This window comes from Lotus japonicus, chromosome 2 (genome assembly GCF_012489685.1).
Source record: "Lotus japonicus ecotype B-129 chromosome 2, LjGifu_v1.2".
Classification (NCBI taxonomy): Eukaryota; Viridiplantae; Streptophyta; class Magnoliopsida; order Fabales; family Fabaceae; genus Lotus; species Lotus japonicus.
Window position 1 is genome coordinate 52,673,830 of NC_080042.1, and position 19,353 is coordinate 52,693,182.

A 19,353-nucleotide genomic window follows, 5' to 3' on the forward strand; every position below is an offset into this window, starting at 1 on the left:
GAGAGCAACGTCGGGGTCCTAAAATGCAATTAAATTTTGTTAGGGACCAAAATCGTGGGAAATTTAAAAGTGGGGGATCAAATGTGTAATTAAGCCTAGTTTCTTCTAGGGAATATCTTCATTTAACTCCCTGCTGGATATCATAGAAAATCCTTTGGAATAGGTCTTCCTTAGGTTTCCAATATGAAAGAGTTATATCTGCATGCATCACATAATTCATCTTTTTGATGAAGCTTAGTTTTAATCACTGTAATTGCATTATGGAAGGTGCTTGTTAGTTGTGGTCTGAACGCTGAATTGAAAGCTCAAGGTGTGTATTTTAGAATAGTAACATAAACAGGATCATATTTGTTTGAGAACTCTAGCAGAAAGATAACTTTAGATTTCATAAATGTAACCCAAAATTGATTTTTCACTCTAGATGTGGAAAGTTATAATAGCTGTAGATAATTTTTCCAAAATGGTAACGGCTCTTAGAAGTCTGAAGTCTCTGATTGCCAATTGGTTATCATTTTAAATGCTTTAAAACTAAGTCTTGACAGAATGCTGACAACAAGTTCTTCAAGGTATTGTTTAATATTGGTCCTTTATATAAAAGCCACAAGAATTCATTCCATCCAATCATATAAGTGGTAGCTGAATATAAAACCTATTTATCGGAATACAAATTAGAATGATAATTAAATTTAGTAAGCCATGTATGTTTGTCTGTTTTGTAACGCAACAAATAGGTTTCTCATATAAAAAAGGCAATTTGATCCTTTTAAGGAATGGATTACTGAGCAAGGATTAGTGAATCCCAACATTGGACTTAAATCACATTTAATCTTATTACAAGCAGAGAAAAAACACAAAAATCTTGAAGAAATAAGGATACAGTAAGTTGTATATATAAGTGCACCTGATGTAGGATCTATTGCTTGAATGCTAAGATTTATTGATAGAAAAGCAAGCAGAACCAGAAACCAAGGGGCATGAATTGCTTGTTGATTTTTAAGCCTCATCATGTAATCCACTTATTTCCATGTATTTTTGGTGATGTTACTGTGCACCAGGTTGAAGCCATTTTGCTACCTTGGTGCACAAATCATGTTATGACTTATGAGTAAGTAACAATATGGTTAGCAAAAGATTAGTTAAACAACTTATATTGGTCCAATAAAATTACTTGCAAATAGTTCTAGGTGTAAAATGGATATCTTCAGGTGTGCGATTGGATTTCATCTTTTCATTGGAAGATTTATGAACCACTTTCGAATAATGTCTAATAGACATACATTTATGCAATGAGAGAGATGAACTGCTAGGGAAAAATTGTCAGAGTTAGGAGCAATTCTTGCCTCTGATTTAGATTTAAATGGATTAGTGCTAAAGTGGTTCCTTTTTTCATATGGTGATAGTTTTCTTACACTTGGTATCATCTAAAATTGTCCTTGATTCTTGCATAGTCATAGCCATGGCTCAATTTTCTTGTAGTTTACTTAGTGTCTACTACTTTTCTGTGTGACAAAAGGACACAAATTGACTGATGAATTTGTCATAATAATAATTTGAAGATGAAGCCACTCAAATTGCAGTTGTTATCTTATCACTATAGGTTTGATGTTGCCCTGGGGTGGGTATTTTTTGGCAGGGGTGAACAATTTTGTATCACACTATTTAATCATATTTTATATGGTAATTAAGTCCAAACCCTATATAGTAATTTATTGCAAAAAATTATATACATATTTCATATGCGAGAGTCAATTCTTTTTGTTGTACTTTCAATGTAAGTACTAGTTATTGAATCATTTGGATTAGTAAGTAAATTTTTAACTTATGTCTCATTAATTGATAGTTCCAAATCATGATGTCCACTCAAGTGTGAAGTTTATAGTATGTTAAAGATTAATACAGGGTTAAATTTTGTGAAGTTTATTGTATGTTAAGAGATTAATACTTTTTATTTAATTATAAAACCACTAAAATAAATTACAAATATGAATTTGAAATCTCAATTTACTTGTTTAAACTTTAAATGTGTTACAAAGAGGGAACATAAACCTCAAGCGGTAGAACTCTACCATATGAAGAAATTGTGAAACCTAAACTCTCTTCAATTAGCCTCTGAAATACTCTGCTATTTTGACCTGCAAAGTGCTTCATCTTGTGCTGCTTCTACCTCGTTTTCTTTTTGCCACTTCTTTTTAGGCTCTAGCCTCTAGGAAATCTGTTTCCCCTTCTATAGTTGAATTCGGGTGGTTTTGAGGGTTATGCTTTTGGACCCCTAAACGAGGTGAAAGTCTCAATTCTTCAATTCGCGGATGACACTTTGATCTTAGGAAAGGCGTCGGTGCAAAACATGTTGGTCATCAAAAGTGCTCTAAGGTGTTTTGAGTTGGCCTCGGGGTTGAAGATAAATTTCCACAAAAGCAAATTGGTGGGGATTGGTCTCGAGGAGAGGATCACCAATAGATATGCAAGTCTCCTAAATTGTAAAGTCATGAAGGCCCCTTTTACTTATCTTGGCCTTCCGGTGGGAGGAAACTCAAGAAGGATGGAATTTTGGGATCCCGTGGTGAATAAATTGAAAGGAAGACTTTCCCGATGGAGGCAAAGAACAATCTCGTTTGGAGGGAAAATAACTTTGATTGCAAGTGTGCTTTTCTCCATTCCCTTGTAATATCTTTCTTTCTTTAGGATGCCGCAAGGAGTGATCGCCAAATGTACTAAGATTATGCGGAACTTCCTTTGGGGCAGGACGGAGGAAAATAGGAGAGTGGATTGGATTGGGTGGGAGACAATATGCAAACCAAAGGAACAAGGAGGTTTGGGGCTTAGAGATTGGGGTGATTTTAATAAAGCCCTCCTTGGAAAATGGCGGTCTCGTCTTCTTCATGAACATGATAGCTTATGGTGCCGGGTAATTCGAGCTAAGTACAACGTCCCCTCTTGTGGTGGTGAAGTTGTAGCAGAAAGAAATGCATCTAGGTGGTGGAAAGATATTGTACATGTTTGCTTTGAAGGGGGTGGAGAAAGATGGTTTGACAGTGCCTTGAGGAAGATATTGGGTGATGGGAGCGGGACAATTTTCTGGCAAGATAATTGGATGGGGCAGACCACTCTCAGGGAAAGGTACAGCAGGTTATACTTGCTTTCAGAGCAAAAATTCGCACTCATCTCGGACATGGGCCAGTGGGAAGAAGGAAATTGGAGGTGGGTCTTCCATTGGCGAAGGCCGTTGCTACCGCGTGAAGAATCGAAGGTTGAGGAACTGGTAAGGAATTTACAGCAATTAAACCTAGTGGAAGGAAGGAGGGACAAGTGGTGTTGGGAGCACGAAACAGATGGTAAGTATACTGTGAAATCGGCGTATTTGTTGCTGCAAGGACCTGGTTTGGGGGATTTTTCTCTTGTCTTCGATATCCTCTGGAAAGGGTTCGCACCTTCTAATGCTCTTGCTTTCATTTGGAAGGTTTTTTGGGGAAGAATACAGTCCAAATCAAATCTGCATAGAAGAGGTATTATCACAGAACAAGCGGCCTTGACTTGTGATTTCTGCCTGGAGCAAGTGGAAACAGCACAACACCTTTTTTTCAATTGTCCGTTCTCAACCAAAGTTTGGAATCTTTGTTATAAGTGGTTGGACATATCAACAGCACTTCCTCTAGATTGTCACTCACATTTTTTACAATATGGCAGTGAGTTTAGAACACTGAAGCAAAGGAATGGAGCTAAGACAATATGGGTAGCAGTGCTTTGGTCCTTATGGTTAACTAGAAATAAAGTCATCTTCAAAAGAGGGGAAAAGAACGCTGACAGAGTTTGGGAGCTGGCCCAATGCAGGGCATGGAATTGGCTCAGAGCTAGGTGCAAAAATTTCAGAGTTTCCATGTATGAATGGTTAGTTAATCCAGCGTATTGTTTGGGCTGTTTATAAATCTCTTCAAGTCTGCAATTAGAGTACTTCTGTTCCTGTTTGAAATTGAGAAGGGAGAGTGACCTGTACTACCATGTAAGATAACGTAAAGGCTTTCATGTTGCCTCGCTTTGATGCTTATGTCGAGAGCATACAGGTCCTATGTTGATTCTGGATGCTCACCGTGGCTGCTAGTTTTGTTTCTGTTTCATGTTGCTTAGTCTCTTTGTTGCTGATATACTTCTCCTTTCTCTCTTTTTCTTTTCTTTTCTTCTATCTTTATCTTTTGTTTTTTTTTTGTTTGAAGTACACCTAGTACTTCCTTTAATATATTAATTTTGCCTATAAAAAAAAACATTAATAATATATGTTTTATACTCATGAATTATAATTCTTTTTTTTTAATCTATATTTTATTTCCTCTCTTTTTTCTGCGTGTTTCCTCTCTAGAATTTTTTCATTAATGAACATGTTAATAAGCCCATTGGACATGAATTCTTTTACAATGTCTGTACATGAAGAGAACAACTATGATGACAGCTCGAATTTCTTGCAATTTTCTACAATGGCAGTTTTGTGAATGCTGGTCAGCAATTTGATTACTCTATATCTATAAAGCAAAATATGGTGTTCTTTAGTAATATATATATATATATATATTAAACTGAGTAAAGTTTGCTCTTCAACTTTATTAATTTGTTATATACCAGTGGATCCAAAACAAGAACATATCTCACCATCACTTATGCCACATGAGAGGCTAGCCAAAATATTTTATTATGTTGTCAACTTTTATTGATAAAGACATAGTAACATATGTAGAAATCTTGGGTTCATCCAGAATTGGTCTTCTACGCATTGCGTATATCACATTCTTTTATTTGTTTTTTAATCACAAGAAAACAGGCTAACTCAATATATGGTACGCTATATATTAGTTTAGTGCTCTTTATATACTTTGTTTGCGAGACTCACACACACCATTCATATTCCACACTTATCAGTCCAAGCTTTCTTTCTCATGGCTCTGCTACCATCATCATCATCCTTCTTCTCCTCCTTCACCTATGCATTCACTTACGATGTATTCCTCAGCTTCAGGGGCTCTGATACTCGCTTTGGTTTTACTGGCAATCTCCACAAAACTCTCTCAGACAAGGGAATCCACACCTTCATTGATGATGAGGACCTTAAGAGAGGAGATGAAATCACACCCGCACTTATCAAGGCCATTCAAGAGTCGAGGATCGCCATACCTATCTTCTCTGTGAACTATGCTTCTTCTTCATTTTGCCTGGATGAACTTGTCACCATTATGGAGTGTGTCAAGGCAAAAGGTCGGTTGGTTTTTCCAGTTTTCTATGATGTGGATCCTTCTCATGTCAGACATCAAAGAGGGCCTTATGCTGAAGCATTGGACAAGCATGAGAAGAGGTTTAAGGATAGCAAGGAAAAGTTGAAGGACAACAGGAAGAGGATGCAAAAATGGAAGATGGCTCTTAACCAAGCTGCTAATTTGTCGGGCTCTCATTACAAACCCAGGTACCCCACTTCACTCTCTTCTTTTCCTTCATATATTGTGTTTCTTTACTACTTCACGGACATGATGAATTCATTGTTATTACTTCACACAAACTTCACTTCTCTTATTGAGCAGAGATGGGTCTTATGAACACGAGTTTATTGGAAACATTGTTAAAGAAGTCTTAAGAAATATTAATCGTGTAGCTTTACCTATTGCTGATTACCCAGTTGGACTAGAGTCCCAAGTGCGGCAAGTGGTTTTGCTTATGGATGTTTGGTCTGGTGATAGAGTTCACATGGTAGGGATTTATGGAATAGGAGGGATTGGTAAAACAACACTTGCTCTAGCCGTTTACAACTTGATTGCTGACCATTTTGAAGGCATATGTTTTCTGGAAAATGTTAGAGAAAATTCAAACAAACATGAGTTCCATCTCCAAAAGGCCCTCCTTTTGGCTGTACTTGGAGAGAAGGAAATTGAGATAACAAGTGTCAAGCAGGGAAGTTCAATAATACAACATAGGCTCAAAAAAAAAAAGTTCTTCTCATTTTAGATGATGTTGACAAGAAGGAGCAGTTGGAGCATCTTGCCGGAAGCCCTGCTTGGTTTGGTCCTGGTAGTAGAGTCATCATTACTACTCGGGATAAACACTTGCTAGCATGTCATGGAGTTAAAAGAACATATGAAGTGGAAACGTTGAACAAGAATGATGCTTTTGAATTGCTCAGTTTTAAAGCGTTTAAGAATGACAAAGTTAGCCCGAGTTATATGGACATATTAAACCGTGTAGTGGCATATGCTTCCGGTCTTCCATTGGCTTTGGAAGTAATTGGTTCAAACTTGTATGGAAAAAGTATACAAGAATGGAAATCTGCATTACAACAATATGAATGGATTCCAGATAAAAATATTCAAAAAATTCTTGAAGTGAGCTTTGATGCTTTGAAGGAAGAAGAGCAGAGTGTTTTCTTAGACATTGCTTGTTGCTTCAATGGACATAAGTTTGAAAAGGTCAAAAATACACTCAATGCTCATCATGACCAATGCATAACATATCAAATTGGAGTGTTGGTTGATAAATCTCTCATAAAGATAACTATATGGGGTACAGTGACACTACACGACTTGATTGAGGATATGGGTAAAGAAATTGTGCGAAGAGAATCACCAAAAGAACCTGGAAACCGCAGTAGGTTATGGTATGTTGAAGATATACTTGAAGTTTTAGAAGAAAATACGGTAAGACTAGTATGGATGATTTGGTTGTTTATCTTTGATCTTGATTTAGCCTTTTTGTTATTCAAAGCTACTAATGTTTCCCCTTTTATAATATTTGCACGTCTCTAAGTACTTGTGTTAATGTCCTATTCTTTGATTGATTTGTCATTTTTTTTTGAAGGGAACAAGCAAAATTGAAATGATACATCTAGATTACCCGTCATTTGAAGAAGTGAATTGGAATGGAGAGGCTTTCAAGAAGATGGAAAAACTCAAAACACTTATTATTGGAAAAAGTCATTTTTCTAAAGGTCCAAAGCATCTTCCAAATAGTTTAAGAGTACTAGAGTGGTGGAAATATCCTTCACAACATTTACCAAGTGATTTTCATCCAAAGAAACTTTCCATATGCAAATTACCTGACAGTAGCTTGGTGTCCTTGGAGTTGCTAAAATCATCAAAGGCAAGTCTGATAATGATTTCATATCCTTGATCTTCTTGAATATGATACATCACTAATATTCATTTGATTCTTGTTTTTCTTTCTTTCGTTTCTCTTTTTGCAGAAGTTCGTGACTATGAAAGTTTTAAATCTCAATTTGTGTGGATCATTAACACAGATACCTAACCTATCTGGTCTCCCAAATTTAGAAAAACTTTCATTTGCACGTTGTTCAAAATTAATTACCATTGACGGTTCGGTTGGGTTGTTGGACAAACTTAAAATCTTGGATGCTGATCATTGCTCCCAACTTAGGAATTTTCCTCCCCTGAAGCTGCCCTCTCTTGAAGAACTCAAGCTTAAAGGTTGTTCAAGTCTTGAGAGTTTTCCAGAAATATTAGAAGAGAATGAAAATATATATCGACTTGATTTGAGTGGCACTAACATAAGCAAATTTCCACATTCATTTGGAAATCTTACTCAACTTAAATCAATGGAAGTTTATCACTTGCTGCCATCAGGGAGCTTAGTCATGATGCCACTACAGCTCAAAATCAGGCAGAAGCGGATATTGGATGAGGAGGAAGAGAGTGAAGAAGAAGTGATGGATGGAGCTATGGCATTAGTTCCCACGTTGTTTCCTAACTTGAATGAAAAAGAGAGTTCCATGCTTTTGCCTTCAAAAGTAGAATATCTTTCTCTCAATCGGTGCGACCTGTCAGATGAATATTTAGTATTAGTTCCCTCGTTGTTTCCGAACTTGCAAGCATTATCCCTAGAGCATTGTTCAATCACAATTGTTCCTGAATGCATTAAAGAATGTCACTTTTTATTGGGGCTTACCTTGGCTAAATGCAAGCAACTAAGAGAAATTTTTGAAGGGATTTTGCCAAGATTAACCCGCTTATCTGTAATCAAATGCCCATCCTTGAGTTCCAGTTGTAGAAGCATGTTGCTGACGCAGGTTAGTTTTTGATTTGATTTGTTGTGTTTAGAATGTATTTATTGATTTGATCATTATTAATTAATGTTCTACGCTAAAACAGGAACTGCGTGCGGATGTAGACATTCATCTTGTATTGCGAAACTTAGAAAGAGAAACGATTCCAGAGTGGTTTGAGCACCAGAACAGGGGTCGATCTCGGTCACTTTCTTTTTGGTTTCGTAATAACATCCCTCGCATCTTACTATGTATGGTTTCTCCACCTTCGCCAAATATGTCAAAATATTTGTATGCAAGTTTCTTCATCAATGGCTATTTATGTGACCAGTTCACAGTATGTTTGAGCCATACTCGTCTTAGTAGGCTACGCCAAACAAACAAGGATAAATATATACTTATAGAAAATGGGTGGAACCATGCCGAGGTTAGGAGTAGCTTAGATTTTGGAATTGGAATCCATGTATTGAAAGAGCAAAACATGCAGGATATCCGATTCACCATTCCTTTAGACTTGAACTTGGCACCACTTGAAGAGGATGATGTTAATACTGAGTTCACTCTATAAAGCACAATCCTGGATCATTGCTCTCGGGCATATTCTGATGTGAATAAAAGAGAATGAGATCAACTCTGAGATCAAATGTTGAAGATGACTCGTTTATATTATGTTCACATGAGATCTGATGTTGAAGTAAGTAGATCAATCATTTTACAAAAACTTCTTGACTTCACTTCATGGAAAAATCTAATTCTTACTTTTTCATTCCTAGGAGCACCAAAGAGGAAGGTTGACAGCTGGAGCTTGTGCAACCATATTTTGTAATTAATTACAAGGTGGAACTGATGCAGAAGCTCTTGAATGGTATGAAAAGACTGCAGAACGCCAAAGGGCATGACAAGGTGGGCGTAAGCTTCTTTATTGGGAGAGTAGACGACAGGCCTTCAATTTTAACTACATAACCACTTGCCAATTTCTATCCTCTGAATCCACTTGTTTCCATGTTTGATTACTGTATTTACAATGATGGTGTGCCTCCTGGTAGTAGAAGCCAATTTGTTAACATGGTGCACAAATCATGGTATAAAAAAATAATACTACTTTGAATTGCCAAGCCTATAAACAGGAAGGATTCCAGAGTGGTTTGAGCACCAGAGAAGGGGTTCACTTTCTTTCTGGTTTTCCATCGTACACTGTGGTGAAAGTTTATGGCAAGAATGATACTTGTTGGAGAAGGATTCAATCTTTCCTTGCTCTCCCAATTAAGTCATGGCTTTGAAGAAGGGCAAAGGAGTACCACCCATGTCATAAACTTTGACCACATTTTGGTAAGACTTTTTCTGAGAATTTTGAATGTCAAAAATGGTCACCACCTTATTACTGTCATTCAAACAATCATATCCAAACTCAAAAAGTACAAAAAGGAACAAGCATTGATCATAACAAAGACAAATGTGGTGACACTCCATACTAGTGGCGGATCCACCTTATACTCATCTGAACCCCTGGAAAAAAAATTGCACTTACCCCCTTATATTTTTTTTAACCTCCTGAAAATTTTAAATTATACTAGTAGACCAAGTTTTGCATCTATTTGTACTAAAGACTCACACTCACTTACTCTTCTCACTCTCACACACACGTGCACTCAACCACTCACCCTCTTTCTCTTGCTACCCTAAGTCCCACCCAACTGTGAAGTGAGAACTAATCCAAGCCAAGCACGCACGCGACGCACCCATTGGCAGCCGGCCACCACCACACACCACCCGCGCCGCGCTTGAAGCCAAATCCAATAAACTTGACTCGAAGCCCGCAAAGCAGCAACAACAACAAGGTAATTCACAATTTGCATTGCTCTGATGTTCGTTCCTGCATGGTTTTCTCGTTTCACGGTTTAGCTCCTAACAACAGCGACTACGCTTTGCAGGTGGTGGGAAGAAGGAGGTGAAGAAAGAGACTGTGTTAGAGCTCACCCCTCAGGCATCAGAAAGTTGAAAACTTTAGAGAGGGTATTGCGAGGTATTTTTTTCCCCCTAATTATCATTTTGACCTGATCTGTGTTTGTTCAACATTGCTAATTTCGATCAGATTGTTTTGTGTTGTTTGACTTTGGTCTTTGCCTCTTTGGTGCAGCTATTTCAATGATTATTTCTTTTTCCTAATTCTTGTTTGCAGCTTGATTGGTTTTCTTCTAATTGGGTGTGCATTTAAGCTGATTTCTTTCCTGGTTGTGTGATTACTTCTTGGCTGAGTGATGGTGTTTTGAATTTATTTTTTTGGTATAGTGAAGTTGAGTATGTTTTTAATTCTAGGAAGGTCATGGACGAATATTTAGTAAAGAGAGCAAGGTCATCAAGTTGGTTGGAAAATGAAGACATGTTTATCCACAAGTTTTCTTCTTTTGAAATTGACACTGATTTTGCCTGTTGCAACAACGGTAGAAAGAGCTGGATCCGCCACTGCTCCAGACCATAACTTTTTTTGGATCGACGCGAACTTATTCTAAGAGAAATGAAGTATTCAATTCAATATTACTTAAGTATTATGACAGAATGCATAAAAATTAACATATACAGAAAAGTTGCATATCGCATTGCGGGAAAAACCTTTTTTTTATTATTAATTTCGGGACTTAAAGCGCCCAACTAACCTCTCTCATAGAGGGTGTTACAGGAATCAAATCTAAAGGGAACATAGCTAAAAGCAGGTAAACTATCATAGATCTTGTTAGGCATTAGTAAAGAGAGCCCATTCTTAGCAAAAGCGTCCGCGACCGAGTTAGCTTCGCGAAAAACATGTTTCCAGTGGTAGTTTGAACAGCGAGAAAGGAGGTTCTTGATCTGTCCAACTATAGGAGCACTAGTATGAGAATCTGGGCAGCCTTTATCAAGGAGATTCACAGCTATCTTGGAATCAGACTCAATAGAGATTTTAGAGAACCCTCTTGCCATGGCAATTTCTACCCCATGCAAGATTCCCCATAGTTCAGCTTGTACAATAGAGCAATTACCAAGGTTGACTGAATAGCCCACCAAGAATTGACCATTGTGGTCTCTAACAATACCACCACAAGCAGCTTGATGAAGTTCCATAATGAGGGAACCATCAGAGTTAATTTTAATCCAAGAGAAGGGAGGGGGGGACCATCTCATGGTTCTTAATTCGCTTACCCGAGAGACTGAAAAGCTTGAAGCTTCATCACAAGAAGCAGTTTTGATATCCATTATGAGGCTTCGGATTCTGCTGCAAGTAGCATAAGGGGAATTTCCCAGGTTCTCAAAAATTAGCTCGTTTTTGGATCTCCATATGGCTTCCAAAGCAACACCAAAAACGTTGCTCCAAGGAACCTCGTAGTGGAAATAAGTGTGATCATCCAGGTTCGACATTAACCAGTTCTCTCTACCACAGCTGAAAAAATATTGGATCAGTTCTTGGGGGAGGAGCTGTAGCCAAACCTCCTCTGCAAAAACGCAGTCTCTGAGCACATGAAGAGTAGTCTCACAGATAAAGGGGCATCTAGGGCAGCCAAAGTCTTCTGCAATATGCATATGAACTCTCTGTTCATTTGTTAAAAGGATGTTCGCAGCTACCTTCCACAGCAGGATTCTAATTCTCTGTGGTCCTTTCCACTTCCAAACAAACTGGTAAAGCTTCTCTCTACCTCCTTGGGGAACCACGATGCTAGCTGTGTAAGCAGAATTAATGGTAAAAACCCCATCAACGTCACCGTTCCAAGCTATCTAGTCCTTGAAGCCTGAGGGTTTCGGGGGAACCACTGTAATTATATGATCCACCACGCAGCCAGGGAGCCACTCTCTCAATTTGCCTCTGTCCCAAGAACCGAGGCTCCCACAAAGTCCCTGCATTTGCAGAGTTTGTCATCAGCCGAGAGGTTTTTGAGGGCAAATTGCTCTAACGATTGAAAGGCCGAGAGCCAGCAATCAATCCAGAAGTTGACTCTAGATCCATCACCAAGTCTCCAACAAATTTGGGGCTTGGCAATCTCCCAATTCTTACAGACACCACTCCAGAGGTTAGAAGAATTTCTCCTCTGAGTGAAAGTTGGTATCAGATCAGTACCACACTTATATTTGGATTTGAGGACTTTAACCCAAAGGGCAGAGGGTTTCGAGCACAATCCCCATCCCACTTTCATGAGGAAAGCAGAATTGGATTTCTTCGACAGCCTCAGACCCAACCCTCCATAACTGGTTGGAGTACAGACACGATCCCATGCCATTAAATGGATTTTCCGTTTGTCAACTAAATCTCCCCATACAAATTCCCTGCACTTCTTGTCTATGCTATTACAAACAGAAACAGGTAGCAAATTTGTTTGCATAACATAGGATAAAAGTGCAGCAAGCACTGATTTAGTGAGAGTGAGCCTTCCTGCAAAGGATAAGTTTTTACCCTTCCAAGATGAGAGCCTCTGATTAACTTTGTCAATAATGAATTGGAAAGTATCCTTGGAGACCCTTTTGTGGTGGAGAGGGACGCCCAAGTATTTTCCTAGGTCATGGGTCCTTTGGAAGCCAGCTTTGGTGCTCAAGTGTTCTCTAACAGTGGCATGAACATTTTTGGAAAAGAACATTCTAGTTTTGTCTCTATTTAGCCTTTGTCTAGAACTATCGCAGAAAAGATCCAGGATAGTTTTAATGACATCCACTTGGTCTTCCCTAGCCTCGAAAAACAGGACCAAGTCATCAGCAAATGATAAATGTGAGAGTAGAGGCCCTTCCTTACCAAGCTTGATAGGTTTCCACATGCCTTGGCTAACAGCAGTATTAATTAGGTGGGACAACCTCTCAATACAAAGGACGAAAAGATAAGGGGAGATGGGGTCCCCTTGTCTAATTCCCCTAGTAGGATTGAATTCCTTGAGAGCTTCTCCATTAAGTAAGACTTTCATCTTAACAGATGACAAGCAAGCATGAATTAGGGAGGAGAAAGAGTCAGGAACATTGATGTCCCTCAAGGTATCAAGAACAAAATCCCATCTGAGCCTGTCGTATGCTTTCTCCAAGTCTATCTTGATGGCCATCCACCCGACCTTGCCTCTTGTAATTCTCATTGAGTGAATGACTTCTTGAGTAATGATGATATTGTCTCCACTGTGCCTACCTGTGACAAAGCTGCATTGTGTAGGTCCAACCAAGTGGTTCATCACACTCCTGAGTCTGGAGGCCAGAATTTTAGAGATCACCTTGTATGAGACGTTGCATAGGCTAATCGGTCTCATTTGCTTCATGGTCACAGCAGGTTCCACTTTGGGGATAAGAGCTATTAGTGTGTCATTTACCTCCCCAATTCTGTTGTGGTTCTAAAAAATTCCTTTCACAAAATCAGACAAGGCATCTCCAACTATACCCCAATTGCTTTGGTAGAAGATGGCTTGCATTCCATCTGGTCCAGGGGCTTTGCAACCCCCCATACTGAAAACTGCACTTCTGATTTCCTCAGAGGTCACCATTTTAGCCAAACAAGCGTAAGCAGAAGGTGAAAGAGGGGGAAATGCTCCCGAGAGACAGAAGGGTATGTGATTCCCTTCAGCAGTGTACAAGTTCACAAAGAAATCAGTCACTAGGTTTTCCAGGTGGTCCCCTTCACTGTGGTTGATCCATTCTCCTCTATCGTTTTGCAGTGCTTCAATTCGGTTCTTTTTCCTTCTTACCATGGTGATCCCATGAAAATATTTTGAATTACGGTCACCAAATTTTAGCCACTTGCATCTAGATTTTTTGTACCAGAGAATCTCTTCTTGGAAGATGATGTCCTCATACTCCCTCCAAAGCTTTGTTTTGAGGTCCTCTAAAAAAGAATTAGCAACTCCATTCAAGTTCCTCTCAATTCCATTCAACCTGTTGATCAGCCTCCTCTTCCTTTTGAAAATGTTACCAAACACATTTATATTCCAATGACAGAGGTCAGATTTCAGGTTGTTCATTGAGTCACACTAATTCCCTCCATAGGTCCAAGCATTCCTCAGGAAAGGCACACACTGCTCATGGGAGAGCCAGGCAGCTTGAAAACGGAAGGGTCTTCTAGCTGGATCCTGTCTTTGTTGGTTCTGTAATTTGAGCAGGAGAGGATTATAATCAGATTTAAGGTGATGAAGGTGGAAAACTGTAGCAAAAGGGTACTTTATCCTCCAATCAAGGTTGCAGAGTACTCTATCTAACCGCTCATGAAGGCGGCCTCTCTTCCAAGTAAAAAGGGTCCCCACAAAGCCAGCATCAATGAGCCCACAATCCCTCACAAAGTCTCTAAACACATCAGATCCCCTTGGTGCAGCTGTGGAGCTACCTACTCTTTCATGATCATGAAGAGTTGTATTAAAGTCTCCTAGGAGACACCAAGGTCCCACAATAATATCTTTAATAGCTAGGAGTTGGTTCCATAACTCTCTCCTTATAACAGCACTTGGGCTGGCATACACAGTAGTAATGTTCCACATGGTCTCATTACCTTTCTGAATGGCAAGGTGTAATAATTGAGTAGAAGAGACAAGGTTGGTGACAGAATAAACATGTGAGTTCCATAGGCACCATATTCCTCCAGATTGTCCATTAGCATCAATTATAATCGCATTATCCAATCCCATTTTGTCTGCTGTCCTCTTTGCTTTGTCCCCACTTGAGTGAGTTTCCAAAAGAAAAAGCAAGTTAACATCATGCATTGCCTTTAAGTCCCTGACAAGTCTACAAAAGCCCTTACTATTTGTTCCTCTGCAATTCCAGCTAATAATCATTAAAAAATATTTGATTAATGGGACGAGCACTAAATCAGTGCATGGGGGAATCTCCCAATTCTTCATTACTCTCCTTAGGCAACTCAACATCTGGTACCTTAAGGATTTGGTCTTCAGACATAGGCTCAATCTCCAATTCAGAGCCCATGTTTTGCTCCCCTACTTCTCGGGTAGCTGAATGATCCACTATAGCCTGTTCATCTGGTGGTCTTAGATTAGAGATAAGGATAGGGTCCCCTGCTTTCTGCAAGCTGCTCCCTCCTGGGTCAGATTGGTCCGGAGGAAGCCCCAGGTTGGACCCTTTCACATTGATGTTAACAAACTGTGAAGACCTTTCTATAGCCAAGGCGTTCACAAATTCTTTATTGGATAGAGTTTCTGCTAGCTTTTTTGCACCTGCATTCCGGATGGTCTTCTTGAACTGAGTCAAGGCTATGTGGGTTTTGTCTTTCTGTTTTTGCTTCCCTCCTCTCCTGGAAGGACTTGAGCCATTCCTAGTCTCCTTGATGTTCTCAGCTCCCCTCATATCTTCCAGAGGCATTCTAGCCTTATCCTTCAACTTCTCCTTTGTATTCACCTTTTGCCCAGTTGGTTTAACTTTCTTGACATAGGTAGGTTGGTCTTCCTTGGTGGTTCTAGATTCCTTAGTCACATGGTCAGCATCAGCAGTGGGGAGAGGGGGATTGTTCTCCTTGCCTTCCTGTCTGAGAGCCTCATATCTGCTCCTCACAGAACCGCTTTGTTTCCCCTTCATTGTATTCCTCTGAGAACCACTTGTGTCCTCTTTCTCAGGGCTTTTTGTAGTGCGGTTTCTCTTGTTCCTTTGGACAAGCATCCACGGCCCAAAAGCATCATTGGTTCCAATCGGAGCAGCAGTTTGCTCCACTTGACTTGTAGGTAGAGGGACAGCTGAGGAAACATCCTTCTCGGAGCCACCAGAGGTATTGCTAAGGAGATTGCAGGCATCCACTTTGTGGTCGTATCTACCACAATGGAAGCAAACTAAATGGAACCCTTCATACTCAACATGGAATTTTCTATCATGAATGATGATTCTGGAGACTAGAATCTTCTTCAGATCCACTTCCACACACAGTTTAGCGAACTTTGCTCCTGTGGTGGCCAGTGTATTAAGAGCTTCCGCTTTCTCCTTCAGAGTATTTCCATCAATCTTCAGGGTGCGCTCTATATTGTCCCCAATCTCCCTCAGGATCTTGCTGTCATAGTACTCAACAGGTAGACCCGGGATTCTGATCCATATTGCCACTCTCTTGAGGTCATCATCCATCGGATAGAACTCCGGCCTCCACTTCTGGACCATCAAGTAGTGGTCAGCAATGAGCCAAGGCCCTCCCATGAAAACTTTCCTCAGATCCTCCATGCTGTCAAACCGAGCCAAAAAGTAGTCATTTTCAAGGTCAATAACCTCCATTCGCTGCTTGGGTTGCCAGATCCGTTCCATCCTGAGTTGCATAAATCTAAGCCCTACCTTCATACCTAAGATCTTCACAATCACTGATTGTCTCCAGGGCTTGCACACTCTCTTCCGTTCTTCCTTGGAAATGAAGATTTCAGGGCAGAGGGGGTCTGAAGACTTGGCTCGTGGTTCTTGTACGTCCTCATCAATATCTGAATCCGACCATTCCAAATCACCTTGGAAGTTTTCCCAATCCAGCTCCTCCGAGCATTGAACAACTTCGCCTCCATTAACTCCCAAGCAAGCGTCCTTGTAAGAGAAGACCTTCTTCGGGGGCTCAACATTTGAGATCTCCAAAGTCGTCCACCCTTCCAAAGAGTCTCGATTGACATCAGCGCCCAAGCCAGTAACTTGTCCTTTTGGCTTTTCAATGCTCCGTCGGAGCAGATCTGTCTCTTGTACCGTTCGCTGCGGCGTTCTTCCAGTCATTGGAAGGGAAACCTAGGTGAGAGCACCCTTGATTATATTTTGCGGGAAAAACCTACCGCATATAAAAGTGCGTTATATTTTTTTAACCAACACTGCTACGCATTTTAAAAGTGCGGTATGTAAAATTACACAATGCACATAAAAGTGTATGTTATTTTTTTAGCCAATAGTTCGTACCACACTTTAAACATGCGTATGTAAAAATTACATTTCACACTTTTAAAGTGTGGTAGCATGGTTGCCCAAAAAAATTACATATGACACTTTTAAAGTGCGGTACAAACACAACATAGACTGTAAATTAAACTAGCGGTTAAGCAGAAAACTCAAAAAGCACGATGAAGCAGAAAACTCGCAAAGCAATCTCTGGATAAAATGAAATAACATAGAGAAGGGAAGAACCTGAACAAAATGTTGATGTTGAAGGAGGAAACGGAAAACCTTGGGAGCCTTGATGTGTTTGTTGAAGAAGAAGATGGTGAATATGTGAGAGAAGAAGAAGAAAGGGGATGGTGAATGGGTAATGTGCGATAGGTTCGAATGTGAGGGGAGGATGGTGGGGGAGATTAAAATATAGGGGATGACATCAATGATTATGCCGAAGATTTTATTATTGGGCTTGTGCCCTTGTCATTGTCATGGAGAAACCAATTTTTGCTTATCAGAAAAAAAAATGGAGAAACCAATTTAAAAGAAAATGAAAAGACTTGAAAATACAATAACTACTTGTTTAAAAACTCCTAAGGAAAGTGAAAACAAAGGAAATAGAAGTCAAAAGTAAGTGATGTTTTGCGGTAGGGGACTTCTAGAGATTTGTATTTCCTGCTAATGCTTGAGACCATTTCGAGGAGTCTATTTTCATTGTCATACATTTAGATCATTTCGATAAGTTTTCTCAATTTCATATGTTTCACAATACAAGATACCATTATTTGATGGATTTTACAACTCAAATCATATTACAGTGAACACCTTACATTAATAACAATCATCTTAATAATGAAGTTAAATCATTAGTTTCAACATTGTCGCTTAACTTAGGTATAAATATCACATATCTTAATACTTTTATCTCCTAAGACACTGTAATTAGACTAGTGTATAAAGTATGCTAACATGAGATCAATTTTCATCCAAATTATGTGGATCATGTTGTTGACACCAAATGTCAAGGCGGCAATGGGGGAATCCTAACAGTGAAAACTATGGCAGCAACTAAACGACAACTGAGGAGACGATGGGAGTGGAGGCCGTGACAGCGACGATGGTGGGACGGACACTATGACAACGCTCAGATGTCGACGAGAGTAACATGAGCAACATTGTTTGTGACGACAGCGATAGAGATCGTGGCAATAAAGGCTATGGAAACGCACCTAATGTGGAGATAACGATGGAGCATGTGGCGGACACAATGTTAGGATGGAGTGGTGGCACTGAAAGTGATAGTGGCAGTGGAGGCCGATGCAACGGAAATAGCCACGCTGGGGTGACAGATGGTGGGAGTGGCCCCAGTGGAGGGGGGCCGAACAAGAGGGGGAGGTGAAAGGATGGCCGATCTGGTGGAGTCAGGGGAGGGGACATATGATCTAGTGGATGAGGCACATATGCTGGTGGGCGGGGAACTATTTATCCAAGAACAATTCTCCCTAGTTGTTTGTTTAGCCAAGACATCTAACACCATATTTTGCTCACACGGTATATAAATGACGGGCACTTGCCAGCTTCTTAGGAGCAAATCTGAGTGTTTTAAGTTAATCCTCTTTATAAATGAGCAAATTTTCAATATTCCTATAATATTAAAACTCATCAATAAATCTCTCTCAAAATATTACACTTATTCTCTTTTTTTTTTTAATTTTTTAAAAATTTTAATCTGAAAGTAACTTACTATAAAAGTCAGTTGTCATACTTTATGGTGCGCGAGTATATAACAGAAAAAGTTCCCCTTACAGACACAAGGTTCATTGAGGGTATCCTTGATCATTTCTTTTTTTGACTTTGATGGTTGTTAATCTGTTCGGAATACGGTGATGATCCCTTCTAACAAATGATTTTCCTTGTGTTCGATCTTGAGACCTCAACCTTACGGAAATCTATAACTTGTCTTTCATTAGACGAACACCTTATTGGTCCTTCATCACTTCTTGATAACTAGCCAAAATTTAAGACGAGAAAAATGGGGCACATGTTCTTTATGTTAGTTTCTTGAGAGTTGAGACCGAAGACATGTGAGAAGGTGATAGACTCAGTTCATGTGTTCTCTGGGAAATATATAGAACACTGTACTGAAAAATTATTACTCGAAAACTGGGGAAAGCTTAAATCATACACTAAATTATTAGTAGTGCATGAATTTTTCTCCGTTCATTTTGTCCATATTCGTTCTCTTTTTCTTTGCGTGTTGTGTATGTTTGTAGTCTGTAGATGTGGTGAAGAGAATATGAATATTGCAATATGAATTTTTCTTCTTCTTCTCCATCTTTTTCTTTTACTACTAATAGATGCAGAATTAGCATCTCGGATTATAAATGGAAATAAAACTGTACATATCTTATATAATTCTTACACATAAAAATATTCTTGTGTAACTCATTAATCATCACCATCTCTTTTTTCTTGGTAAATTCTGTGGTACCTATAAAATATTTTGGGTATGATACCCG

At 39.4% G+C, this 19,353-nt stretch overlaps 2 protein-coding genes and 1 pseudogene across 2 annotated transcripts; 1 reads left to right on the top strand and 2 right to left on the bottom strand.

Moving 5' to 3' along the window:
• Position 1: 1 nt before the first annotated feature.
• On the top strand, positions 2-10,601 carry LOC130738302 (TMV resistance protein N-like; annotated as a pseudogene).
• A 2,752-nt stretch (positions 10,602-13,353) lies between these two features.
• Positions 13,354-13,977, bottom strand: LOC130736609 (uncharacterized). Its single transcript, XM_057588421.1, has one exon. The coding sequence runs from the start codon at positions 13,975-13,977 to the stop codon at positions 13,354-13,356; it is 624 nt and encodes a 207-aa protein (XP_057444404.1).
• A 9-nt stretch (positions 13,978-13,986) lies between these two features.
• On the bottom strand, positions 13,987-14,709 carry LOC130736610 (uncharacterized). The gene has a single exon (XM_057588422.1). The coding sequence runs from the start codon at positions 14,707-14,709 to the stop codon at positions 13,987-13,989; it is 723 nt and encodes a 240-aa protein (XP_057444405.1).
• Between the last annotated feature and the right edge of the window lie 4,644 nt (positions 14,710-19,353).